The 27,175-nt window shown below is 57.9% G+C and overlaps 2 protein-coding genes across 2 annotated transcripts; both read left to right on the top strand.

The window, feature by feature from the left end:
• The first annotated feature begins 11 nt into the window (after positions 1-11).
• Positions 12-17,199, top strand: AQP9 (aquaporin 9). Its single transcript, XM_044438765.1, has 6 exons — positions 12-373; positions 6,917-7,043; positions 13,137-13,274; positions 15,009-15,127; positions 15,516-15,733; positions 16,782-17,199. Exons 1-6 carry the CDS (start codon positions 272-274, stop codon positions 16,984-16,986), a joined length of 909 nt encoding a protein of 302 aa, XP_044294700.1. The 5' UTR covers positions 12-271; the 3' UTR covers positions 16,987-17,199.
• Positions 17,200-18,840: 1,641 nt separating this feature from the next.
• TTC24 (tetratricopeptide repeat domain 24) lies at positions 18,841-25,238 on the top strand. The gene is made up of 6 exons (XM_044438763.1): positions 18,841-18,870; positions 20,050-20,737; positions 21,465-21,686; positions 22,624-22,758; positions 23,070-23,191; positions 24,536-25,238. The coding sequence occupies exons 2-6, from the start codon at positions 20,074-20,076 to the stop codon at positions 24,560-24,562; spliced, it is 1,170 nt and encodes a 389-aa protein (XP_044294698.1). The 5' UTR covers positions 18,841-18,870; positions 20,050-20,073; the 3' UTR covers positions 24,563-25,238.
• Positions 25,239-27,175: the final 1,937 nt, after the last annotated feature.

Raw genomic sequence — 27,175 nt, 5'->3', positions numbered from 1 at the left:
ATATAAATAGTGCCAGTGACGCGAATGAATGCCGAGAAAAGGAGGCACATGACGGAAACTCACAATGCACGGGCAGAGAATGCAAAGTGGGCTCCATAGATTGCAGCGATAGTCAGATGATTCCGCGGGCTGGGTTGGGGCTCTCAGATGCTCGTATTTCAACATATTAGGAGGAGTGTCAAAGTTCAGGAAAGGCAAGAGAAGATTGCAGAGTAAATTTTACAGCTGCCCTTTGCCAGCCAGAGACACCAAGGAAACGGCTGCCGCCAAAATGACCAAGAAAGCAGAGCGGAGTTTGAAAGACAAATTTGCCCTCAAGAGCAACTTGCTGAAGGAAGCTCTCGCAGAATTCCTGGGAACATTCATACTGATAGTAAGTCTTTGCTCCTTCCTTCCTTCCTTCCTTCCTTCCTTCCTTCCTTCCTTCCTTCCTTCCTAGCAGGGGATCCCAAAACATTTTACCACTCAAGTTGCAGCACCAGCTGCAGGGTGCAATCCATGCACTGGTCCTTGCAGGATCTCCGCAGGAGATTCTGGGGGGCACTGCCCCCCATGTTTCCGTGCGCTGACATTGGGCATGCTGTGCCAGGGACACGTGCTTCTTGGGGACCTCAGAGGGCACTCTTGCGCACAGCAAGCCGGACAGGTGGCCAAGCACTTTCAGGGTGCTGATATTCCTTGTGGGCTGAGCGACAGACCCAACAGGACAGTGATCCAAAGGGGAGTGAGGCCAGACTTGTGCCACCCCAAGTCTCATTTCATGTGAGCAAAGGCAACACTAGTTCTACCATGGAGGAGACTGGTCATTAAAACAGCAACTGTAATTAACCCAGTTTACAGAAATATACTAGACAGCCCAGTTTGGTTTGCTGTGGCGAGGGCCCCAGGGGTGCGTGGAGGGAGTTGCTCTTTACTCCAGTTCCAGCAGCTCCGGATTGGACTAACTCCCATTTACAGACTGGAAAATCTGGGTTGGCTGCACATATTCCACACTGGGCTTCCAGAGCCGGAGTGTGCCCGCCTGCCTCCTGCTCACACCATCCAGGCTCTCCTGCCATGGACTCTCCCAGTCCCGCTCGCTTGCTCCATTCAGAGACCGCCGCGCCCCCGCCCAAGCCAGGGGACAGCGAGATCTCGGAGCAGAGGAGCTTTCACTTAGAGAGAAACTCATGGAAGACCTGGCAATTTTACGGGGACAACTATGCTACCAATCACTGCCAGCGCATTGCTAGCTGGCATCGTGTTTCTCAAAGGCCACCGTACGATATGGTGCTCACAGCAGCCGGTAGGAGCTTTTCCAAAGTCCTGCCCGATGATCACCAGTTCGCGTCTTCAAAGCAGTGCCACCATGCAGCAACCGCCGTGTGAGGCGGGCTGGGCTGGCGGTCAGGGTCAGCCCAAAGGCACCCGGGGGCGTCATGGCCGAGCGGGGGCTGGAAGGCAGACCTCCCCGATCCTGCTCCAGCACCCCAACCAACATGCCACAGCGGCTTTCCTGTCCTGATCGCACCCCACTCCGTCTGAAACCCCAGCGGGAGGCTGCAGTCGACTTGGGCAAAGGTGGAGGAGGCTGGTGTGGGCCCGGGTGCTCCTGCACTAGGAGCGGACATGCCCCACTGGCGCACCAGGCAGCTCTGCTCAGTCCCAGGCACAGCTGGATGGAAAGAACCCAACCGGCTCCAGGGAGCACCTGGTGCTGGCCCTTGTCGGCAACGCTGGGTGAGACGGAGCAAGGGCCCGACACTCCTGATGGCCCCGTCCCTCGCCAAGCCCTGCCCTGAGCAGAAGCTGTGTCCCCGGCTTGGCTCCTCCCGTCGCTCCCATCCCTGCCGCAAGCTGCAAAAGCAAACTGTGCCCTGAGCCCCTGGCACTCTCCCCAGGCCCAGGCGGGTGGCTGTCCTGGGGCCCGTGTGGGGTTGGCCATCCTGGGAACAGCCCTTTTCAAACATCTTCTCAGCTGTTTGCCAGGACAGATGACCCACAATGACACATGACATCAAACAGACACCAGAAGGCAACAAACTGCTCCAACGGAGTCAAAGGTTAGGAAAGCAGAGGGAGGCCTTGGCTGGCGCACGGGGGGGGGGGGGCAGAAGAGGCGCTTTGCTTTTTTTAGCCCCCGCATGTGTGTCTGTGATGGGGGGGGTGAATTTTGGGAAACAAAGCAGCTTGGGTGCGGAGGCTCTGATCGGGGCCCCGCGCTCACTTGAGAGTAAAAGAAGCCAGAGAAAGCGAGTCGCACGCTCTCTCTTGGGCCGGCAGTGCCATTTGACCCTTAGGCCTCGTTGCGCTCATTTTGCTCTCCTCCTGCCCTGGGCCCTGATGCGGGTTTTCTATTGAACGGTTTTAATCACAGCTCGAGCCAATATGGGTTTTATGAGGGTGCGGTTCTTTTCTGGTCTTGACAGGCCAAACCTGTTGTTTTTATGACTGCTGTTTTGAAGCGTTCTGTGCTAACTTGCTGGATTCCACTGCTTCGGGCATTTCATTTTGAAAAGCAAACAGCTGCCTGAAACAAAGGCATCAATAAGCAAGATATGGGGTGGGGCGGGGGGGCAAATGCATATTTGCCAAGGCAGACAAACAGGGGGGGCTGTTCCCGCGAGGGCCCTGGGTGCAGGCAGCCCGTATGTGCCAGGAGCGCCCCACGCCAGGGCGCCTTCCCCTGCCTGCTTGGCAACCCAGGGCCAAAGCAGGCGCCTGCTTCCCGGCGACCACCCGGGTTGTGTCTCTGGTGCATTTGTCCCTGGAGTTGCACACCACTCCCGTGGGCCCAGCTCAGGTCTGCAGCGTTGGCTGGGAGCCACAGAGCCAAGAAGGGCACGGCTCGCCATGTTGCCTTGCGTGTCTCCAAAAGCGGATCGCTGCCGCACGCAGCGAGGCTGGAGCCAGCCTGCGTGGCCGAGCTGCAGCTCTGGTGCAGAAAATCTCAGGCCCGGCCTGGCAGCGCCCGTGAGCAGGACCAGTGGAAAGTCCTGCCTGAAGCCCCAGGGAGCTGTTGCTGCCTGCCAGTGTTGGCAAGCCTGGGCTGGATGGCTGGGCCGGCCAGGCCTGATGCAGCTTCAGGCAGCTTCTGATACCCCAGTTCAACACGCCTACTCGTGCTCCTGCTTCATTGTTTTAACTTGCAAAAACAGTCACAAGTAGAGTAAAAGTTTTCTTTGTTTTTACATGGTAACAGTTTTCAAACCTTTGAGTCCCTGCACTTTAAATGAGCTGTTTGGAGAGTTTTGCGAGTTTCTAAAGCTCTGAGATGTATACATTCAGGGAAGAAACAGGCACAGCTGCAGCGGAGCCAGAATCCCAGAGTTTGCTATTGACAAGAAAGCATTTTTTAAAGACCATCTTGGTGGAGCTAAGTCCACATTCTTTGGATTCCTTACAGAACCACTTTACTTACAGGCTTATAAAAACTGAAACTCTGGTCCTGGAGAACAAATGGAGGGAAGTCCATTTGAACTTGGTCCTGCTCTTTGGAGACGCCACCAGCAATGCCTAGGAAAGACGTGCTCCGATTTCACCTAGCGCCTCACATGTGTGGCTCGTCATTCCCCAGCGAAGCACGGAGCTGACCAGGCTGGCGAAAGGTGTACTCCTGAGCACAGGGAGGAGGAAGGCCCCCCGCTCCCAGGCAGCCACACCTGGGGCTGTGGGTCTTTCCCTGCCTGAACGCACGCAGGATCACACCTTCAGCGGCTCATTCTGGAGCAGGCGCTGCCTCCCGCACCGCCTCTTTCCTGCTGCGCATCACGGAATAATCAAACTGGCAGTGGTGAAAGGGGGCAACCCCACCCCGCTCGGCCATGACGCTCCCCGGTGACTCTGGGCCCGCTGCTGGCATGCGCTGTGGCCTCCCTCACAGGGTTCTTGGGAGGACAACTGGAGAGGAGCAGGAGGAGAGTGCCGGAGAAGGGGCAGGACAGGGTTACAAGGAGGGAAGGGCCCCGGCTCTCCCTCAGAAGGGTCCTTTGCTCAGTGGCAGGAGGGGGCCTGGCGCGGCTCACCCCGCTCGGCGGGTGGGCTGGGAGTTGCATCCCCCGCAGGAGCGGCCTTGCCCCCCTTCTGACGTGATGAGGTGCCGTCTTGCAGGGCCCTTCCGCCGGGATGCTCAGCACCGCTGAGCCGGGCTCCAGGGCAGTTTCACACACCGGCCGGGCTTCTGGTGGTGGTGCCCGGAGGCTCCAGTCTAACAAAATGAGGCCTCCCCGGCCAAGAGGCCACCCGTGGAGGAGGAGGAGGAGGCTGGGTCGCTTCAAGAGCTGAGGGCCTGGACCTTTCAGAAAGCAAGTATTTATAGTGGAAAGTCCTATTTATGTATCTTGGAAAGCGTAATAGATACATCCTGAAAGCAGCAGAAAGAAAAAGACGCCGATCTTTAATCTTCCCTGTGAAAGAGTGGGCTGCTGACAGAACGCTGCAGTCTTTCAGGGAACGAGGCAAAAGCGCACGGTGGCTTCCCTGCCTGGGATGCGCCTCCCTCCAGACAGAGGCAGGACCCACACAGGGCCTGTGGGGCAGGTGTGGGGAGGCGGCTGGCTCAGCACAAGTGGCCACGCGTGCCTGGAGGCTAGCCATGGCCGCCCCGCGGGCTGCTCACTCAAAGGCTGCCCTCTGCAGGAGGTGGAGGGAGGACGGTCCGCCCTTCCTACATGATGGGCCCAGCCATCACTCAGCCCGGCCAGCCCCCTCTCAGCCAGGAACAGCAAGGCGAAGCCCCGGCCGTGGCCAAATGCTCTGGAGGAGCCGGGAAGCTCAGGCTTGCAAAAGGGCCCTTGGGGAGGCATCACAAGCTCCTGCCGAGCAGGCGTTGTCGAGGAGCCTGGCCAACAGGGCAGCCGGCGGTCCTGGTCGAGTCCCACACAACAGGCAGGCAGTGTCCCCGGGGTGGCCCCACGGGCCCCGTCAGCCCTGGGACCACAGCACCGCAAGCTGGCTCGACGGCCGAGCGGGGGCCAGAACCCGGATCGCCCAGTCCCAGTCCCACCCTCTCGACCGGTACGGCACACTCAGTGCCGGGCAGCTCCACACCAGAGCCAGCTGCTGCTGAGCCCCTTGGGGTCCCTTCCGACACCATTTTCTATCCTGTTGTGGACCACCCAGAGGGCTACAGCTACGGGAGGGATAGAAATGCAGCAACGAATGACGCTGTGGGGTCCCTCTGTAGGGTGGCCTCATTTTCAGAGGACAGTCCTCTGCCAGAAATTAGGCTATCCAGTGGTTATGCAGCTGCCTTGAGAAGGTTCTACCTCCAAGCAATGCAGACATATTTGCAAATCGGTGCATGCAAATAATGCAAGCAGGAGTCTTCTTTGTGCTGGCTTGGGATGTGTTGCCTCGTTTTTGACCTCGTGGAAGTAGCCAGTCCTCCCTTCCCACAAACAGGGTGCTACTCTGGGAGCGAGCGAGCGGGGGAGAAGAGAGGCTGTCGGCTCACTGGTTCGCTCGTGGGGAGGAAAGGAAATGCCAGGTCTGCCTTTATTTTCTCAAAGTCTGAAGGAGTGAATTACGGCGGGTTTTACTGAGATTCTGATTTCGTGCAACTGCTTAAGTTTGGGCAGAGTTTTAGCATGAGAAGTGAAGGACACTTTTATAGTGGAGCCCATGAAAAATACCCTGATTGTGGGCTTAATGATACTCAAAAGAGGATTGGGTTTCGCTGACATCTAATAAAACAAACGATATTCTCATGAAATGTTTAGGGTAAACGCAGAGCAGTGTGGGGGGAGAGACACTATCAGAAAACTGAGTAGTTTATAGAGGAGTTCTTATTTTAAATCACTTTTCTCTCCATGGACCCTGGCTTAAGGACTTCCTGAACTTTCCAGCCCTGTTCTGGTTCCCAAGGAATACTAACGTGGGCTAGGCTCAGCTTTCTGTCCATCACACAGGTTTCCCTAAGGACTGCCAATTGATTAAATAATTAGCGATTGACTGAACCTTTTCCCTTTTAATCAATCAATGGATTAAGCCTAAAATATATTTGCATGCCATGAAAACCTCAATATAGGGGCCTTTATGAGATGCCAGATCCAAAGAGTCCTAAAAAGAGTGGCTTTGACTCCCGGCCCCAACAATTACAACCCACCCATCGATCCACCGCAGCTTAAGTGGATCCAATCAATTACAATTTGCAGCCTAAGAACAATTAGCCACTTTGAAGCACTCGGGGACCAGCAGCACGTGTTCACACACACGCTCACACACGGACGGAGTGCCTCAGAGCCAGGGAGCATCCTTGCCCTTGGGGAAAGGAATCGCAGTGACTTCGATGCCTTCGGGGGGCCAAGAGCCAGGGAGGGGCACGCGAGCACCGGCAGGGGCAGGGGAGGGCGAGTGACAGCAGCGCATCCCAGCCCCAGGGTGCCGCAGGTTCAGGCCCTGCCACTCTGGGGTTTGGTCCTGCCCCCGAGCAAATGCTCTGCTGTAAGAGGAAAGGCTTGCGTGTTACGTGTCTGCACACGCCGGCCACGGAGGAGCCTGGGAGGCAGGGGGCACGAATCCACCCTGGGCAGTCATTTGTCGCCCTGGGCATGGAAGGCTGGCCTGGGTGGGCCTTTGGCCTTCCTCATTTTTCTGTTGTGAGCCGCCCTGAGGCCTCACTGCGATGGGGGCGGCATAGAAATGTTTTAAATAAATAAATAAATGAATGAATGTGCCAAGTGGTGGGAAACCACAGAGGAACTGCGGGAGGAGAAGCCTAGCATAGACTTGCAAGCGCCAGGCAGCACCCGGCCCCATGGAGGGCAAGGCTGGAAGTGCCCTGAAGGGTGGAGGGGACTCCGGGCGCCTGCCGGGCAGCAGGGAGGTGTCCTTGCCAGCCGCCGGACGGGAGGGCGGCCGCTCTGCAGCCGCTCGGCCTTCCAGCAGTGGCACTCCAGGCTCGGTCAGCCGGCTTCTCTCTCTCTCCGACCTGCAGGCCCTCGGATGTGGGTGCATCGCGCAGTCCGTCCTCAGCCGTGGGGCCCTGGGAGGCGCGCCGGTGATAACGATCGGCTTCGCCATGTCCGTCACCATGGCGGTTTATGTTGCTGGAGGCGTCTCTGGTAAGAGGACCCCAAGTGTGGAGGAGAGGGGCTGGGGAGAGCGGCCTGTCCGGGGCCCGGCCCGGCCCGCTGCTGCAGGGAGGGGCCAGGGGATCCTAGCCTGACCTCCGGAGAGCGGCTGCTGCCTGCCAGTGTCGTAAGCCTGGCCCGGAGGAGCCGCAGCCCGACTCAGTGGGAGGCAGCTTCCTCACTGGGAAGTGGAAAAACTGAGTGGGGATGCAGGTGGTCCCCCACCCCTGCCAGTGGCTGGCCTCAGGCAAGCCCCACATCTGCAGCGAGGGGCCCCCTTCCAGGGTGCCAGAAGGGTTATGACGAGCAATTCAACACTCGCAAGCATCTTAGGGGCTACTATTACAGTTCAAAATTGGCCACCTGGTTGCAGCGTTCAGGGATCAACCAGTGGGCCCGACCTTTGGACTGAATCCACAGGAGCCGCCAGCAGATTGGACAGAACACTGTTCTTTTGGCAAAGGATTTTTCAAGAAATATACGTGATGCAAAGATACAATGGCAGGCATCATTTCTGAAGAGGTGTGATCCCTGGCGTGGGAAGAGGGGTGGGAAGGGCCCTTCCGGAATCCGTCCGTCTTGCACCTGTACCCTTCCTCTCCCGGCTGGACCTGCAAAGTGAGCCCAAAGGAACTCTGTGTGTGCTTGTGGAGCTCCAGTCGTGCAACCAGGAACCTTCCCCGTCAGAAGAGGCACACTACAAGAGGGCTGCGGTGGGCGCAGTTCCCAGAGCCCCTGGCATGTGCCCAAATTCCGATTCCTGGCGAGTGCCCTCTGAATCGGGGGTGCTTGCTAGAGCATGGACAAAGGGCCAGTGCGAAGTGCGGTGGTTTTAGAAGAGAGAGAGCAGGAGTCTCAACAGTAACATAGACCTTAACATACACAATGGGAAAAAATGCCCAGCAAGCAGAACTGGGACAGTTGGGTAGCCAGCGACGTACCAAGAAGAATGTAAACCTTCTACCAGCCGACTTCTTGGAAAAGAACCCTCCGTATGATGTCGTGACGGGAGCCCCGTGCAAAAGTGATTTCAGAAAGGCGTTTGGAGCAAGTGTGCTATCCAGGAGAGATACAAGAACAAGAATGGCTCTAACAGGCCCCGCTTGAACGAGAGTCTGAGTTACAGTTGGAAGTAATTGAGAAGAAAACGGATAATGAAACTGTCTTGTTGAAAGCATTACAGGGAAGCAGCTTGGAAAGTCTTTCTGGTGGAGAGCAGCATCAAAGAGCTCAGGCAGAAAAGAACACGGCTGCAGGAACACGCCTGAGGGGCAGCTGTGGGGCTTGCTGCGCCCAGCCCAGGAGCCCGCAGCCCCCTGGCCGTGTGGGCGCTGCGAAGCAATGGGGGATCATGAGCAGAGCAGGGGGCCGCTGGGTGTCGCAGGGCGATCTAGCAAAGGTGCCCCCAGAGGTCAGGGTGTAATTCCAATCAGCAACAGGTCAGACCTGAACCCAACCTTAAAAACATAGGCAGAGAAGTTACAGAAATGGTGACCTTTCATGTAAAAGAAATGCGTTTTAATCTTCGTGTCCTACAAAGCTATTTCCACAATATGCCCCGTTGAACCAGCGGCACTCTGATGGCTGAGAAACCACTCCCAAGGATTTAAAAACTCTAGACTTAGGCTGCACTTCTGTGAAGATTTAGACCGAAAAACCCAAGCTTCTACAACTCTTAGCTGGAAGTAGAAGGCCTTTCTTCCATCTCAAGACTCATCGGATTATGTCTTAATTGAATTAACTGTTTATCCAAATAGGTTGATGGAATCTATCTTGTTCAGAAAACCTAACATTTTTGTCTTTCTACAATTCACCAGTAGCTAGTCATTTGGAGAGTATTAAAAATGCCCCCTCCCACCCCCAGTCTTCTTACATCTACTTTAGACTGTATAAAAATACAGTATCATCTGCATAAGTTGAACAGAAATAGTTTTTGTGAAGGTGTGATACACTGGAGGAGTGAATTGCTCCACAATATTGTGAGCATACAACTAAACAAAACAGCAGCTAAAATGCAGCCCTTTTCGACCCCTTTTTTGGGTGGCACAAAAATCTATAAATGTCTTACCCGTGGAGCCCCACGCCTTCTACCAGATAATACCAAATAACCATTCGTTCATTCGATTTATATTCCACGTTTTCCTTGCAATGAATTCAGAGCAGCTTGCACTGCTGCTCTCAGTCTTATCCCCACAACAGCAACCCTGCGAGGTAGGCTGGGCTGAGAGTCCATGCCGGGCCTGAAGTTACCCAGCAGACTCCGTGGCTGAGCAGGGACTGGAACCCACGAGAGCTGTAAATGAGGGAGCCCGTGGGGTGTGTGCAGGTCCGGGACTTGGGCAACCTGGGTTCCAATCATGCAGCCATGGAGCCAGCTGGGAGACTCTGGGCCAGTCACAGATGCTCAGCCCAGCCTACCAATCATTCATTCATTCGGAATTTTTGTACGCCGTCCCATTCGCATAAGCCTCGGGACGGCTTCCAACATATAAATAAATATCTATACAAATACATACATATAAATTCTAGAAACATCCTGCGTAATAATTTAAAACCAATAAATAAAATCAGCAATCATTAAAATATCGTTTAAATAAAAAGGTCTTGGCCTGGCGTCGAGAAACAACTAACGACGGTGCCAGGCGGACCTCTCTGGGGAGCGCATTCCATAAGTGGAGCGCCTCCGCAGAGAAAGCCTTGCAGGGTTGTTGAAATGCAGGGGATGAAATGGAGCTATGTCAGCCCCTTGGGTTCTTCACAAGAGAAAAAAGATGGGATATGGGTGGAATGTAATAATAACAGCATCGCATGATTTCAGTGCTAAGCCAATTGCATGGAGGCGAGCTGCCATCCACCAGCTTTCATAAAACAGTGGGGACCCTGACTTGGGCCTGGTATTTCGCTCCCTTCGGCACCAGGGCGCGCACGGCCCAAGCTGGCTCCTCTGCCGAGCCGTTCAGCTCCCCAACCGTGTGACGTACAGGCGGGGAAACAGCCGGGACGGCCTGGGCCGATCCACACACATGGCTCTTCCAGCAGCTCCCTGCCTGAAAACTTCTGGGCGTCTGCTGGAAGAGGAAAGATTGCTGGACTTGCTTACCCTCCTCCTCAAAATTAGGAAGTATTTGCTAATCGTTTTCTGAGCTGTGCGGGGCAAAACAATTCCTGGCTGGAATTGCAAAACCCCTAGAGTCCAGCTTATCTTCTGTTGGCAAGAAATATTCATCCAATCTGCTCTGTTTCATATTTGGTAACGGCATATTATCAGCTTGAACTCAGCTTCAGGGGCGTTCAGGCCCTCCCATCTTCCTAGTCCTCAGCTGGACAGGCGCCTCTTCAGCAGGAGCTGGGCTTCCCCCATCAGTGACTTCTGGCCACGGCTGGGGCTCATGCAAGTGCATGGGCTTCGGCCTGGCTACCAGCCCGTTATGTGCCTGGAGGGATGGGCAAGACCAGCCACGAATATCCGGCGGCTGAGTGGCCAAGAAACCGCCTCCTTCCCCACAAGCACTTTCCACAAGGTTAGAAGTTCTAAACATGATGGAGCAGCGTAGAAATTCACAGGGACACACGAATTCACATGAAACTCACTGTGAAAACTCACCATTGGATCCTTTTCCACTTGGATTTTGGTGGCTTTTGTACCCTACTTTTTCTAAGGAAGACACAGCGTTTCAAAATACACAGACTACTTTTTCATATATTTGGGGGCTTCTCTGACATCTATTGCAGCAAAAATAGAAATGCATGCAAAACCTTGAAGAATATTTTGAGCAGAGCGGCAACATCACATTGATTCATCAATTTAGTCTGACCTTTTGGCTAAAAAGTGCCACGAACAAGACAGCAGATTTTAAATCACTTGAATTCTTTTCCTCGAAAGTACTTCGGAAAATAGTGGGCATGCATGCGTTTGCCCAAGAGCTTCCGTGCGCCTTGTAAGTTGAAGACTTGTACACTGAGTGGGCATTTCATCCAAAAAGGCAGCTTTTTTATAGGGCTTGTGCTCGTATGGGGACAAGGCATATCTCCTCCCCCAGCCTAACTTGAAATCACCGAACCCTCCAAGCAGCTTGCGAGGAAGAAGAGCAGGAGAGTGAGACAGCATGCCGAACGGTGCTTCCGAACGGCAAGCAATAGTCAAACTGGCCATTTTTGAAACATCTGCTGTGTCACATTCTCACCTTTTACAAAGGTACTACATGGCTCACGGGCCAAGGGGAGCTTCCACGACAGAGATCCTCACTGACGCTGAACCCCATCGAGACCCACGAGAGAGAGGAGTGGGAGTCAACTGCTATCTCGCAAGGGTAACTTGGCCGGGTTCCTTCACGGCACCGTTATCAGAGACAAAATGAATCTCAGCTGTTGCTCGGTGCGTGACGGGAGCTGCTGCCAAGGGACTCTGCTGAAAAACCCAGAGAGCAAAAGTTTTATTCCTCAAGAGGTGGCTGCAAGACCAATCTGGCCGCACAGTATTTTTAGCAGGCTCCAACAGGAGAGAGCAAGCCTGCGGGAGGCGTGCCAGGCACCCGTCGATGGAGGACGGGGGCATGAAGCTTGCAACATGCATGTGGCATTCTGCTGCGCACCCCCCCAAGTGCCGCCAGCCCTGGTGGCACTGGGGAGCAGTGGGCTCTGGGCCGGGCCCTCGGGGTGCACGCCAGTCGTCCCCCTGCTGTTTTGCACATGACTGGACCCCTTGCCGCCCATGGGTGGAATTCCGCTTTGGAGGAGCATCTGGGGCAGGCTCGGGCGCAGGACGAGCCCCAAGCATTCCTGCTCTGTGCTGAGAGGGCTCTGACCACAGCTTAGCCCCTCCCGTCACCCAGGGCCACGCCTGGCAGGTCCCCATGTACAGAAGCTGCCGTGCCTATTTTGCACTCCACCACGAGCAAGTAATAAAGCTTTATTATCTGTGCTCGTGAAGATGAACCCTTTGGTCCAAACTGTAGCGGCACCTTCTTGCCACATGTAATGCATATTTGCAATTGCTGAAAGAGGAGAAAATTGTGCATGGGATTAAAAGAAACCCGAAAGACAAGGAGCTGCGACAAGCCCCTTCAGGGGTGCAGAGAATGAGCGGTGTGATGGAGAATCTGAAAGAAGGGGCCCAAAGTTCAGAATTAATTCCATGCTGCTCGTCGCAGGTCACACCATTCTGGGGGGAGACAAAGCTGGCCTTTATCCCGCGTGGTTATCTGTCCTGCCCGGTGCTCAACTCCTCGGAGGTGCTCTGGGCGCCCGAGATAACAGGCCGACCCCCAGTGCAAGCAAACAGGCAGGGCTCAGAGGGCCCCTTTCTCCGCGGCTCCCCTTTGACAGACAAAGGTCGCCGTTATCTGAAACATTTGATTAAAGTCAGAAGTCGTCCATTCCCCTGCCCTCAAGTATTCTGCAAAATGAAACGCTGCCGCAGACCGAATGCGACAGAACGCCCCCGTTGGGCACAACGATCCATGGGGAAGGGGAACCTCTGGCAGCCCCACGAAGCCGGATCGCTGCATCGCCCTCCGGCGGGTATTGGGATTGGGCCTGCCCATCCTCCTTGATCGTGTTGGGGAATAAAGCCCCAGTTTGTTATGATCAAGGAGAACTGGCCAGCAGAGCGTGGCAAGGCCACAGGTGGGAGGCCACGTGCCTGGCTGGCCCATCACTTCCGCTTCCCGGTGGACCCCGATGTGTGGGGCACAACCCCCAGCTGGGGAAGGCTGCCCTAATCGGAAAAGTGAGCTTGCCAGGCCGCACGGTGCAGTCCGGACTCCCCCCAAACGTGCTGCTGTGCGGTGTGCCGGGGGCATTTTGGCTGTCCCCTTCCGGCCCCCACACACCGCAGCTGGAGCTGGCACAACCCGGGATCCCCCATGCGAAGGGCAAAAGGAAGTACGAGAGCAACAGGCACCGGTGGGAGTGAGAAGATGGGCTTGCTGGAGAGGGGGCCTTGGGGGGGCCTGGCCCGGGGCCCACGCAAAACCTGGAGCCTGCTTCGGCACGGGGCACCTGCCATGCGCACGAGCCCAGCTCTTCCCCACCCGCTCCGGCAGACCGTGCCTCTCACCCGCCCCTCGCACCGTGTTCTTTCAGGGGGCCACGTCAACCCAGCCGTTTCATTTGCCATGTGCCTGACCGGAAGGATGAACTGGGTCAAGTTCCCCGTGTACGTCCTCGCTCAATGCCTCGGTGCCTTTGTGGGTGCGGCCGCCGTCTTCGGGGTCAATTATGGTGAGTGGGAGAAGAAACGGGGTTTTTCCACAGGAAACGATTCAGCAGAACAAAAGACTTTACTGAAACGGAGCCCTTTCCGCGAAATTCAGCACAAAGCAGGGGTGCCGCTTTGTTTCCACAGGGCTTGTCGCACAAGCGACTTCCTGCTGGACCGAGCCGGCTTTGAGCTGCCCGCTGGAACGGCAGGCAAGGGCTGGTCGCTGGGAGAGAGTGCGAGACTCTTCAGGGAGCTTGAAACTCTCATGGGCACTCCCAGCTGCTTTCACGACCATTTCTGAAGCCCAGCAGCCTTGCCTTCTGAAGGGATAAAAAATGCCAGGTGCACGAGGGAGGAGACCAGCACACAGCCACAGTGGGGGTTGCCATTCTCGGGGCCAGGGAAAGGTGCCCGAAAAGGAGCAGGCTTCTGGGCTCATCAAGTCCCCTGCTCAGAGTGGGTGCCCAGAACTTCCCCTCCCACCCCACATGTGCACGGAGCAGGATGCAATGGGGAGAGCAAAGGATGCCGGCGAGACGAGGCGGAAGGCCCTTGTTTGTGCACCGCAGCAGCAGATCTGCTCCTCGGGGCTGTTCCCACAATCCTGGTTTACTCCAGGCCGTTCTCCAAACTGCTCCGTTTTTACCGAGAAATCGCAGCACGCACCTGTGCTATCCCGGACTGGCTTGCGGAGAGGAGTGTGCATGTAGGTGCATCGCCAGAGAGCTAGCCACGCTTCTGGGGCTCTGTCCCTGGCACGGCAGAGTCCTCTTTGCCCCTTTTCAGGGGGCTCCTGCCCCTGCAGGTAGTTGCTGCTGCCCTCCGCGCTGGCGGCAGGCCCAGGGGGTCCTCAGGCAGGCCCGTTTCCTGCCACCAGCAGGTGAACGCTCTAATTTCTGCCTTCCTCTTTGCAGTAATTGATTTTGGAGTTTTTTTGCACAGTGTTTATAAGAAACAAAAGCATTAAAAATATGGGCAATTCCTCTGGCTGCAAAAAGGAAATGAGTAATTAGACCGCTCTCCCCGTCCTCCTGCGTAAAGAGACGAAGAGCTGTCTAATTAATGGGTCAATTCAGGAGGGCTGCCCACGGGAGAGGCTTTTATGGGGAACAAAGCATTATTATTTATTGATTTCATTTCTCTACCACCCAATAGCCGAACTGTCTGGGCGGCTCACGGCGTTAGATGATGTGTCAAGTGGGACCAATGTTTTAATTTCACTTTGCACTGATTGCAGGAAAGCGGGGCCCTCGGCTGGAGGCGACCCTGGGCTTTTCTCTCCTCCCACCTGCTTTTAAGAAATTGCTGGCACCCAGTCGGGCGAGCTCAGAAGTTTGTTCGTGGCTCGTGGCTGATAGCCCGACCCTGTGCACGTTTGCACAGACGCACATCCCAGAAGTACCTGCCTCCCCAGTAATGGGCATAGGGCAGCAGCCTCCACTGAGCGGTCTGCCCAAACATATCCGCCCACAGTGGCTTCCGGATCGGGGCACAAGCGGAGACAATTTTCGCACCATTGTTTGTGGAACAGACAAGCAAAGGGGATTAATTTAGACTGGGGAAACGGGACAGGAAGTCAGGAAAAAGAGCGCCTGACCCGGCAAATCGCAGAGTCAGCTGCTTACCCGGGGAAAGACCGTCCCGTGCGTCTTGCCTGCGATGGGCCTGTGTCTGCTGTGTGCCCGGCCGCCGCAAGGCTCGCCGAGAAGGCGTGTTGCACCGCATGCGTGCGACGCAGATGCTGTTGTCCTCAGATGCGCTGATGGCCTTCACCGGGGGCGAGTTCCAGGTCACAGGACCCAATGCCACGGCACACATTTTCGCAACGTACCCAGAAGAGTATTTGTCCCTGATGAACGGGTTTGCAGACCAGGTAAGCAGCGCCCAGCACGCTCTCCCGTGGGGCTTTGCTGGCATTGCACAGTGAAGGCTGTGGACAGTGGGAGGCTAGAAAGAGGAACGTCACGGCCCTCTGGCCCGAGAGGCTGCCAACCCCTCTTCTGGACCACAGGGCAGGTTTTTCGAGTCCCTGTGCTGCAGGCAGCCTGGGCCGGGCTGGGTCCTGCTGCCCGAGGAGCGCACGTGGCCCGCTCCGTTCCTTGGCCCACAGGCTGGTGGGACCCGCAGCCAGCCAGGACGGTGTGGGGCCAAGCCCCTGCTGGGAGGCCAGGGGGGGGTGTGCTCCCTGGAGGGCCCTCGCTAGCAGCCGGGACTCCTCTGCTCGCGCCTGCCCGGTGACTGCATCCACTCTGCACCACCAGGTGATGTCGACCGCCTTCCTTCTCCTGGGCGTCTTCGCCATCTTTGACGAGGGCAACCTGAGGGTCCAGAAGGGCCTGGAGCCGATCGCCATCGGCCTCTTGATCATCCTCCTGTGCTCCTCCCTGGCCATGAACAGCGGCTGCGCCATGAACCCCGCCAGGGACCTGGCCCCACGCATCTTCACGTACCTGGCAGGATGGGGGACCGAAGTCTTCACGTGAGTTGGCTGGTGCAGCGGACGGGCGGATGTGCCTGAGCCAGAGAACCCTTCTCTGGCCCTTGCTTTGCGACAGGAGCCTCAGGCCGGCCTGGCGCTTTTGCATGCAACCTGTGGTGACACACCTTTCAGCAAACCGGCGGGTGGGGCAAGCCAGAGAGGGAAATGGAGGCTGAGAGTGAGCAGCTTGCCCAAGGCCAGCTGGTGGCTTCACAGCAGGGGCAAGAGGTGTCTGTCCCTCCCAGAAGCGTCCCACGACAGGAGGGAGGCAGCAGAACTGAGCCGTGGAGCGGAGGGGGGGGTAGGGGGCATGCTCGTCCCAGGAGTTCTGATGTCATGAGAATGGCTCCAAGACGGTCCTTTGCAGCAAGCCCAGAAACACCCTGGAAAGCAGGGAAGGGGGTCCAGTCTCAGGTGGGCAGGATCCGGTCCCGATTTGGCCAGGTACCCCTCGAGTGGGGCCGCTCCAATGCCGCCCCCCCCCCCGCCCCGCCGCGCCCCGCAAGGAGCCTAGCGGCAGGCGGGCATCCTCCAGACAGGCGGCTCCACAGCGTTGCAAGGGCGACACCTGGTGGGCCCTTGCAAGGAGGCAGAAAATGGCCACATCTTGCAGAGCTCCTGAGAAGACCCAAAACGGGAGTGCCCCCTCTTCTCCCTCTCCTTTTAGCGCTGCCAACATACCCACATCTCACGGCAGTTTTTGCGGCCTCGTGGCAAGAGCGGTCCGAGAGAGGTGGGTTCCAGTCCGTGCTTGCCGTGACGCTCGCTGTGTGACTCGGGCCGGTCCCTGCCCCTCGGCCTCACCTACCCCGCAGGGTTGTCATGAGGATCAACTGCAGGGACCCTGGTGGCTCCTGGAGGAGAGGCGAGGCAGAAGGGTCCCGAGTGGGCAGGCAGTGCCCATCGGTGCACCAATGAAGAGGACTGCATCTGCAACTGGCACGGGAAGGGTGTCCCGGCATGCCAGCTGCCGCGTTCAAGTTGCCGCAATGCGGGGCAACGGTCCAGTACAACATAACTGCCGCCTGCCTTTGCCTCTCGCCGACAGGGCTGGCAGCAACTGGTGGTGGGTTCCTGTGGTCGGCCCGATGGTGGGCGCAGCGTTTGGGGCGGGCGTCTACATCCTCTTCATCGAACTTCACCATGCTGCTCGGCAGCCGCGCCGGGAGGATGCCCAGCTGGACAAATACGAGCTCGCGGACATGGCGGAAGGGAAGCCACTCCAGGGGGACTACGCAAAGCCTTTCCCTTAAAAAGGGGGTAAACGCCCCCTCCCCTCCCCTCCCCTCCCCGCCCCACCCCGCCCCAAGCACCCCTCACTCAGTCAAGCTGAGTTCTCCTGAGACGGCCAGTGCAGAATCCAATCCCTCTGCCCACTCTCCTTGCAACATTAGGGGCACTGCGCTCCAGAGACCACCCTGGCAGGAGACCTTTCTGGTGCTGAGGACAAGCTTCTGCCCTCTTCTGCCCCTCCAAGCCAGACTAAAAGCAAAGCACCCAATTAAATACTGTTATCCAATTAAGCACTAATGGGCAGAGCTCTGCATCAACAACTGCAGGCAGAGCAGTTAATTGTCCCAGAGTGCGGGAGGAAACACTCATTGCCAGCACAATGTCTTTTGTAAAGACACCTGTGGAAAAGGTTGCATTTTGGGGGGGAGGGGCTGTTATTCCTTCAAGGTGCACACCTGGATTGGAAAACCTGCAGGCCGCTGGGTGTGTTTTAGGCCAGGCACCGACAACTGTGCAATTGCCACTCGCAAAAATGGACCCAAGGGGAGAGCAAGACAATTCTTGGAAGATGCTAGAGCGAAGCTGTGGCAGCGTAGTGAGAACTCTGTCGTCAGATGTGGGATACCAATAAATGAATGAATGTTGGGGATAAAAAGCACGGGGGAAAATTGCCGTTGTCCTGCCAGGCCTCTGTGTTCCCGCACGGCAGAAGGGCTTTGGTCCAAGCCCTGGTGAAGCCATCCCTGGGGTGGCAGTTGAACCTGGGGGAGGAAAACACGGGGGCGGGGGCGTCCTCAGGGATGTGCCTGCACTCAGATTTGCGGCGTATGTGCACAACCGGATCCTTATCACGAGCGATGCTAGAATGTTCACGCACACTTTTCCAGGGGACCTCAGTACCTGCAAATTTTGCTGTAATCTGTTTGAGCCCAGGCTGCCAGCAGGGAGTGCAATTCGCTCAGGACATGCTCAGCCTTGTTCAGAGGGAAGCAACGCACATTTCACCCCCTCCGCCCCCCTGAAATTTTCAGATCTAAATATGCCCTCCCTTTCCCCAAGGTGCATCCTACTTCCAGATGCTGTAAGATCAAAATAGACCAAACCTAAGGCCAGGACTTCCCCTGGAACAGCTGCAGCTCCTTGCGGGTGGAGATGCTTGCAGCTCCTTCAGTTCTGGCCAGTGTCTCTGTGTCCTTCCTGAGGGGGGTTCTGGGGGGGTCCAGATGCTATCATCGTTCACTCATAACCTTCCTCTGATTTCCCGTAATTCCTTCCATGTTTTTTCTTGCGGCGGAAAACCCATTCATGAGAAAGGAAACAAGCTGTTCGCCCAGGGCCCTCATGGTCTGGGGTCCCATGAAAAGGCAACAGCCTGGAGCACACAAGGCTGGTCAGGAGGCCCCCAGGAAGGTGGGAGCCTCCCCAGGCTCAGAGGGGGCTTTACCTGGGCTGGAGGGGGAGTGACGGCAGCTGCCCCCAACGGCCACCAAGTGGCAGCTGCGCAGCGCCGCCCTCCAGGCACTTCCTTCCACAATCCCCATGCAAACAGGCAGGAGCTATCGGCGTGAGCAGTCCTCTGCTGGGCCACTCGGCTAGTCTGTGGGAAGGTGGAGTCCCGCTGCCGTCAGGGGTTTCTGCTCTCACCAGTCACAGCCCCGTGCAAAACCTCGCTCGGCAGTGAGCTACGCCGGCCCACATGGCTCCGTGGCTCCGTGGCTGTGCTTGGAGTCCGATTCGTGTGGGTGGCAACCTGGCAGAGGCCGCGCGGTGTCGTTGCCACGCTCGCCTGTCTCCACAAACATTTCCTGCACAGAGCTCTGGCAGGAAGGCAGCACCCCGAGGGTTTGCCGGCAGCGGCCGCTCCCTGAAAAATCCAGCTCTTCCCTTTCCAGGACTTTGCACCGGTAAGTGAGGGGCTGCTCCGGACACCCTCCTGGACTGTGTGCCTTGTGCCCCCCCCCCCCCCATGGCCGCTCCAGAGGTCCCCTGCCAGGGCTGGCAATAGGCCAGTCCCCTCCCTGGAGGGCAGACCCGGCTGCCGGTGCCTCTCCAGGCCTTTCCTCACTACCAATTGATTTTTAATCAAAGTCAAAGTCTTGTTTGTACAAGAACCACACGGGTTTGCAAACATGATTGCAGGAAATGAGACTCTCCTGCTCATTACATAATTAACCCTCAAAATGTGTGTTTATAGCAAACATTTAATGAAGAACTAATGAGTTCCCAGGATAACTGGAGTTAATATTATACCCAAATCTGCACATCCCTCCAATGGCTTCCACCCAAACGCACACACTTTTCTTGCGGTTTGCTTGCCTTTTCCCCAGTAATGTTCTCCGGAAAGAGACAGGAGACACACAGAACTTCACAATCGCTTTCTGTCTCAGCAGAAATCATTTCAGAGCCGAGGCGGTGCAGGTGGCGAGCGAGCGCATGGAAGCAAACAGAGACGGGCATGCAGGGCAAATAGTCTCGGACGGCTTGCAAAGACCGAAATGCGCGTCTGTGCAGCGTGTAGCCGTTTGGGAGGGCGGCTGGGAGAAGGCTGCGGAGTAGCGATCTGCCGGGCAGCAACAGTGGGGAAGGGGGAAGCCATCCCTGGCGCCCGGCCGCCTGAGTGCCCACCCTGGTTGTGCGCTGGAGGCTGGGGCCAGCCGGGCACAGGGCTGTGGACAACACCCTGTGTCTCCGGGGGACCTGCTGTGGCCAGAAGCAGTGGGCCACCACTGGCCTGCCGAGGTTTCTGGCAGGAGAGGGCAGACAAATGCTTGGAGAAAGGAGGACAGGTCCTTTAACAAGGAAGCATGGCAGTCCTTGAGCAGGATTCGGCTCTTCCTGGCCAAGCAGCTTGCCTTGCATAGAATTTGGTTCTTAAACAGCTTTCTTTAGTACTCCTAATGTCCTGCTCACGGGTGCACCTGAAATGGGAAACGTAATCCCAGCTGATGACAGCAATATTTCCACATGCCCCTTAAGCATTTCCACAGCAAGCAGTAGGCCTAGTGTTTCGAACAGGCATATAGGACCCTCGCGAATAAGCTCCATTTTAGAGCGCAAACAAGACGCCACGCTTGACCTTGCAGCGTTCCTTCACCGTTTCTGAAGGGATGGCCTCCTCTCTGGACTCCTGCCCCCTGGAAGGCCCACCTGGGAGCCAGACGGGGTCCTGCAAAACGGAGATGCGACAACTGCTGAAGGCTGGGATACGGCTTTTCAATGCCAATGAAGACACAGAGGCACTGGCCGCGTTCAAGAAGGCATACCTGCTCTCCAGGAGCAGCCCGGAGAATCATGCCCAGGCCACGTGCCTCTTCAACCTTGGGGCTGCCTACATTGCCACCGGCAACGCCCAAAAAGGCCTCCGGTGCCTGCGGAAGGCCAAGCGGGCAGGAGCCCAGGAGGAGGATGGCGACTTCTGCTTCAACGCCGCGGCTGCCTACGACCTCATGGGGAACCACAGCAAAGCCAGGGAGCTGTACGGAAAGGCCGCTTGCGAATACGGCGCGCGTCGAGCGCGACGTGCCGCCGAGGCCCTGACCAAGCAGGCTTACTGCCTGGTGAGCACGGGGGACCCGGCGTCGGCTGCACGCGCTTTCTGCCTGGCTGGCCGTGCCTACCAAACGGCGGGGCTCCCGGAAGACGCCGCCATGGCTATGAGGGAGGCCGCAAACGCCTTCCTCCGAAGCGGAACGCACCCCCCGGATGACGCCCTGGAGGCTCTGGAGGCGTGTGGCCAGCTGTGCGCTGGCATAACCAATCTGGCCCTACTCGGTACGCCAAAACACTTCCCTGCGCTTGTGTCTGGTCCCCTCCGATGGCCAGAACCGTCCCAAAGACCTTGGGGGCCATGTGGCGTCTAGTATGGGGGGGCTGCTCCTGATGGGATGCCCTGTGGCTCAGAGCCTTTCCCAGTCCCCAGTGCAGCTCATGAAGAGCCCTAAACCAAGACAGTCCCTGCCTGTGGACATGCCCTCCAAGAGAGACAGCACAAAAGGAAAAAGAGTGAGGAGGGGAGAGGAGAGGGACACTCGCAAACCCGGGCGCCCATTTGGAAAGCTGCACAGAGGTGGTTAGGCCATGCAAGGGAGCCAGGGTCTGGTGGGGCAGGTCTCTCAGCACACCTGGCGGAGCGGCCCTGCTCCACCCCTGCACCCGGCAGCCACCGTCGAGGACACGTTCTGGGAGGACGGGGCTGGCATTGCAAAAGGTCACCCAGGCAAAAGGTCACCCAGGCACCTGCCCACCGGGGGGCAAAAAAGGGGGGGCAAAAGGTCACCCAGGCACCTGCCCACCGGACAGGGCCACGCGGGACTTCTCCACAGAGTGGTCCCTCAAAGGGTCCCCTCCGAGCAGCTTCCAGCCGCCGGGGTCCTTTCGGTCCTGGGGGGATGCCCCACCTGGCCTGAAGAACCGCTGCACAGCTTGGAGCCCCCCCCCCGCCCTTCCTGCCTCCCCGCCTCCCAGCTGCTCACCCCGCTCTCTCGCACCCTCCCTGCAGGGAAGCTGCACAACGACCTGGGGCTGCACTATGCGGAGCTGGGGCGCTTCGAGCAGGCGGGGCAGCACTTTGCGGAAGCTCTGGAGCTCTGCGGCCCCCCGCAGGGAAGGCTGTCGGCTCAGCGGAGGGCCGTCGCGCTGCAGAACCTGGGGGCCGCCAGCAACGCCCTCGGGCACTACGCCCAGTCGCTGCGGTACCACTGTGAGGCGGCCGACCTGTACGGTGAGCCTCCCCCCGCGGCTCCCGGGAGCTTCTCCCCGAGGGGCTCTGCGCTGGGGGGCCAGCAAGTGCCCCACGGGCCCCGCCCCTCTCCCCGGTGGTGGCGCCAACAGGCCTTGCTCAGCCGCCCAGCTGCTCTTCCCCTGCCCACCCAGCTGCAGCTGCCTGCTTGGCCCGGCTTTGTCTGCCGGAGCCCCTTCATCTGCCTGGGGGGTGGGAGCTTATGCCTCGTGGGGCTCGGGCCCCACTTGCCTGCTGCCCAGGCCGTGTGCTGGCTGAGCAAGAGCAGGTCCCGGGGCACCGTGAAGGCAAAGGTCTGCTGGCACAGCAGGTGCAGGCCGGGGACACCTGGCCTTCGCACCCACAGGTGCAGCTCCACTGCACACGAAGGTGGCCTGAGCGGGTGTAGAGGGAAGAGGTGGGGAGAAGCCGCCGACAGGGTCTGGGTGGTGCTGGAGGCTGAGGCCGGCTGCCAGCCCGGCTCCCGTTCGTTCCCTTCTGATTCACTTCCCCCTCCCAAACTTCAAAGCCAGTTGCGGGGGAGAAGCGGGTTGTTCACCTCCCACCAGCTGGAGGCAAGACTGGCCTAACTCAAGAGGCTTCTGCAGCAAAGAGCCAAGCGATGCTGCCAAACATCAGCGAAGCAAAAAACGGCGTTACGCAAAATACGAGAGCTGCCGCCCGATGCCATAATGTCTACAAACTGCGGGACGCCACTTTCTTTGGCGCAGAGCATGGGGTGTGAGCGCGGCCACGGAGGGCACCCTGCCCTGGCAGGAGACCAGCAGGAGCGCTTGACGCCCGCCCCCTTCCTGCCTGCGATGCTTTGGGGAGGCTCCCCCTTCAGAAGCAGTTTCCTCGAGCACCAGCCGGGGGGCGGGGGGGGGGGGCAGCATGCCCCAATTCCTGTTGCCGAGATTCATGCTGGACTTTGCCTCAGGTGCGCTGGGCGGCAGCCAAGGGGCTGCTCAGGCTCAGTGCCTCTACAATCTGGCCGCTGCTCACCATCAGCTGAAGAACCACAACATGGCGGGATTCTACTATCGCCAGGCAGGGAAAGCTTTTGCCGAGGCAGGTAAGAGATGGCACAAAGCCTGGGAGAACACTCTGCTCTGACCGGCCCCAAGGCCTCTGGCCGCCACGCTCCTCTCTGCCGGAGGCGCCGCAGGGCCCTCCCCACATCCACCGCCGCTATGCCTCAAACCGGTGGGGGCCGCTTCCAATCCCCACTGGTCGCTGAGACAGCCTCACTCGGCGATGTGCTTTCCGCACCTTCGGCCGGCCGGGCACAGCACAGGGGCAGGAAGCCCCCAAGCACCTGCTCCATCCTGGGCTGGCCGCCCGCCCCAGGTCGAGCAGGCCCCGGCCCCTCTTGTTCCTCCCCAGGTGACGCGGAGGGCGAGGCGCGTGCCCGCGGGGAGCTGGGAACGCTGAATCTCTGCCAGGGCCCCTCTGACCAGGCCACGCCGGATTGCAGGCCCAACCTGGCTGTGTTTGAGAAGTCAAAGGTACGCCTGCTTGCCGCCTTGTTTGCTTTGCGTTGTGCACAGCGTGGGGAGGCCTGCTTTGTGACATCGGCAGATGGCCTTGACGCTCTCGGCGCCTGCCCCATGCAGCTTCCGTGCAGGCAGCCCGGTCGGCCTGGGCTGGGGAAGGGCTCCCACCTCCTGCAGAGCGAGCAGGCCACTGGGGCCACCTGTCTGGGGAATTGCCCACCTGGACAACCCAAAATGCCACTGCTAAAACCTGGGAACGGCTGGCACGGACCCTGGGCCATTCAACCAGGCCCAGGGGATGCTTCTGGGGAGTGCGCTGGCGTATCACGGAGGCCGCGAGGGCCCTCCCTGTTTCCCCCGCTGCACGGGCCCATAAAACAGTGCAGCCAGGCGCAGCGCCCGCCCGCAAAAAGAACGCTGGCCTACGGGGGCTGCTGCGACCCCAAGGCTCTCCTGAGGGAGGTTTTTGCTAAGCATGGAGAAACCGCGCAGGTGCAACCACCTCTGCACTGGTCCCGGCCCTCACTGCACAGGGCCTCGCGGAGGGTGCGCGTCACCTGGGTGAGGGAGGGCAGGTGGATGCCCAGGGCGAGGCACGTGCCCATGAATGGGGTGCACGGAGGGTCGATCCCCAGGTGTTTTGGACACCACCTGCCAGCACGCCTGCACATTGGTCACATTGACAGGCACCTGTGGCAGCTGGCACCCCAAACATCTGGCCACCCTGCCCCAGCAGGTCTCCGAAGACCATCCTTAAAAGAGAGGGGGCAACTCCCCGGACCAGCGGTTCTGTTTGCTTTCCTGCTCGCTGCATCTGCGTTTTGCTCCAGCCCCCGAAATTCAGTGCTGCGTTACGTCACAGATGTCACTCCAGTTGAAGCGCACTTTGCAGCAGCCAGTGAGAGAATCACATTTGCCTGTGAATTAATTACTCCCCCAAAGCAATCCGACGCAAAGAGAAAATTATCTTCTGGGCGGCAGGCTCGGCTTGCCAGGGAACGTCCCTCGGCCGGCTCTCATCTTCTGCTGTGCGGGAGCGCGGGAGCCATCGCTTGGGTGGGCGTCGCAGGACGTGTGAGGGTGGGTGTGGGGGGAGCGCAGGCGCCTGCTGTGAAGTGCAGGCTCCCCCCCCCCCCCATGCAGCTTTGCAGAAGAGGTCAATGCCAGGATGTCTCACGCAGGCACGCCTTGCTTCTTCAGCTCAGACTGAGGGCTGCAGGTCGGAGCTCAGTGTATTTGTGACACTGGGAAGAACGCTTTCTTTTGGCTTTCGTGCTTGCTCGCCTGCTTGCCATCCAGAGCAGCTTCTCCCCTGCCCCTGCTTCCAGGCTAATCATTCCCTTCTCCACTCTCCAGCAGGCACCCAGTGGAACCAAAAAATAACAGGGGCAGGGTATGGAAGCACAAGCCCAAGGTGTGGACGAACCACAAGATGAGGCCCAGCCCAGGCAGGGAAGGCCAGGGCTGGCATCATTCACTCGTTCAGCTCAGGGGTCCACCAGCAGAGAGCAGCTCAGCCCCCCAAGGACCTCCCCTCCTGCTCAATGCTATCAGGAGACTTCATCCTCTGGGGGCATTCAGAACTAGGAGCTACAAAGACAGCAGGCACCTAGGACCAGGCTTAGCCTGGAGAGCAAGGAACAGTGGGCTGCTGCTATTATTGTTGTTGTTGTTGTTGTTGTTGTTGTTGTTGTTGTTGTTGTTGTTTTAACAAAAGAGATTTGCAGCATTCTTGTAGAAAAGAGGCGAGAGCAGCCAAGACCCACCCAGAGGCCCTCCCCTCCAAACCTGGCATTATAGCCACCAAAGCAGAGAAAAACGGGGAGGGGTTACGTACAGGTAGTTAAAGCAGCTTAAATACTCAGGAGAACCACCAACTTTACAATGAGAGAAGGATCGTGAAAGGAGCCAAACCAAGAACAGGCCTGCAGCTTAATGAGCAGAGCCGCAAAGTCCAGCCCTGGCCAAGCTCTCCTGCCCATTGGATGGCCTGGATGCTGCTGTGCCTCGTGGCTCTCACTGCCGTGGCCCCTCGGGGGGGGGCACCGGGAAAGGCGCAAGGGGGTTCCGGAGCCTGGAGGGGAGGGATGGGAGAAGGGAGCCCAAGGAAGCGGCCTTCTGGAACAGGTGGGCACGCCTCTTGCCTGGCAGGAAACAGATTCCTGCTCCAAGCCCGTTCCCACATCCGCCCTCTCTTGAGCTGGGCAAGCAAGGAGGACTGCAGCCAAGCCAGCCGGCCGAGCCCGCCTGCCCATGGCACAATGCCCGCATCCTGCACCAGCCACGTGCCCCTTTAGGCCAGAGTCAGCCGCATGTCCCTCATCCGTAGGGAGTGTCTTTTTCACAGGCCTCCTGACGGGCTTCCAAAAGCTTCGCTGCCTCAGTCCACCCCCCGCCCCCGTACTCAGTCTCAAGCAGGTTTGGCTCTGGGCTCACACTCCAAACGCAGCCAATTAATCGGGGGAGAAGGCAGAAGCTCTTTTTCATGCAAAGGCGCGTCCCTAGAAATCTGACAATTTGGGTTCCACCCGATTGGTCGGTTCTTACTATCCTGTTCCTACAGGACTGGAGAGGAATCCAGGGACGCTTTGCTTGCCAAGAAGCAGGGAATGTGGACCTGGCCCATCTTCCCCACTGCTCAGGAGGAGCTTTCCTTCCGTGGGCGCAAGCCACACGGACAAGCACATGCGGTGTCCTGGAGCGCCCTCCTCCTGCCAGTCCCTGCACCAAAGCAGCGGGAGTGGGGCGACTTCCTGCCCCCCGTGTGACCAGTGGGAAAGGGGGCACCGCTCGACTTCTCCTCCTCTGGCAGCAAAACACATCACTTTGGAGATTCCTTGACCATGCCATGGAATGGTCAGGATTTCTCCACACACACACCCCCTTTTCCAGTCCATTATTTATTTCCACACTTAATGCAGAATGCTCCTTTTAAAAGCAGAGAGGAAGAACAGTTAATTGCCTGCCAGATTCAGTTTAGCTGGCTATCCCAGTGTCTCTGTAATTAAGATTGCATTTCATGATTCCTGGCTGTGTTAAATTAATGTTTACAGTTCTGGATGGTACAGGGAAAATAATATGCTGTCATTTTAATGAAATTATTAATAACTGGCATTGGTTCCGCTTCAGAGGTCAGTGGAATGAGGAGGGGCCCAGCTGTCCTCATCGATCACTGGAATTTCTGATGGATTTCCCCCTCTAATTGGGGTGCTTGGAAAGCCTCCGAGCTTCCACTGCGGCTGTGCTCCCCCTGGCAACCGCCTTCCTGCGGCTTCACCGGGCCGGGCTCTGCACATAATCCAAGTCCAAGCCTGACTTGCCTTCGGCCCTCCGTCTCGCCACAGGAAGGGCCGTGCTGGCAACTGGGTGTTGGAAGAGACCCTCAGAAGCTAAGCTGGGGGCGGGCAGAGACTGCTGGCCTGTTCAAACAGCAGGTGTTTTCACACACTTATGCGGAGCGTCGCAAAGAGGCACCGGGAAAAGTCTCACCTCGCACAGGTTCACACGCACGGTAGCAGCATGACCCTTCCGATGCCTGCTCAGAAGGAAGTGTCAGTGGGAAGCGCTCCCCAGCGTGCGAGAACAGCTTTCAAGTCATTTTCCTTCTAGGCCGAGGGCCAAGCATAATCAATGCACTCGCCAGGTTGACACAGCTGGTTAGTGCCACCAGGAAACGATGCCACGTTTCTCCCAGAGGCTACTGGTTTGTCCCGCTTGAATGACCCTTGGAAGAGAAGGCGCTCTTGTCCGCAGGGGCTCCAGTCCCAACGACGCTAGCCAGCCACGCTTCGAAGTTGAGTCCTGCGTGGCTCCCGTGAGCCTTCTCTGGACTGAACTGCTGGGGGTATTTAGTTCTGCCACACACGCTTCCCGTTCATGATTTTCGCCTGAGCCAGGCACCAGAATCCACAGCACTGCTGCACTTTCCCCATGAGAGATCCTGAGCTCGGAGGAGTGAAGAACCACCTACCGATGAATTGATTTTAAAAAAGATTT

This window comes from Varanus komodoensis, unplaced genomic scaffold, assembly GCF_004798865.1.
Source record: "Varanus komodoensis strain SLA01 unplaced genomic scaffold, ASM479886v1 scaffold33, whole genome shotgun sequence".
NCBI classification, from domain to species: domain Eukaryota; kingdom Metazoa; phylum Chordata; class Lepidosauria; order Squamata; family Varanidae; genus Varanus; species Varanus komodoensis.
The sequence above is the reverse complement of the archived record's forward strand: the minus strand, read 5'-3'. Positions and strand labels throughout refer to the sequence as shown.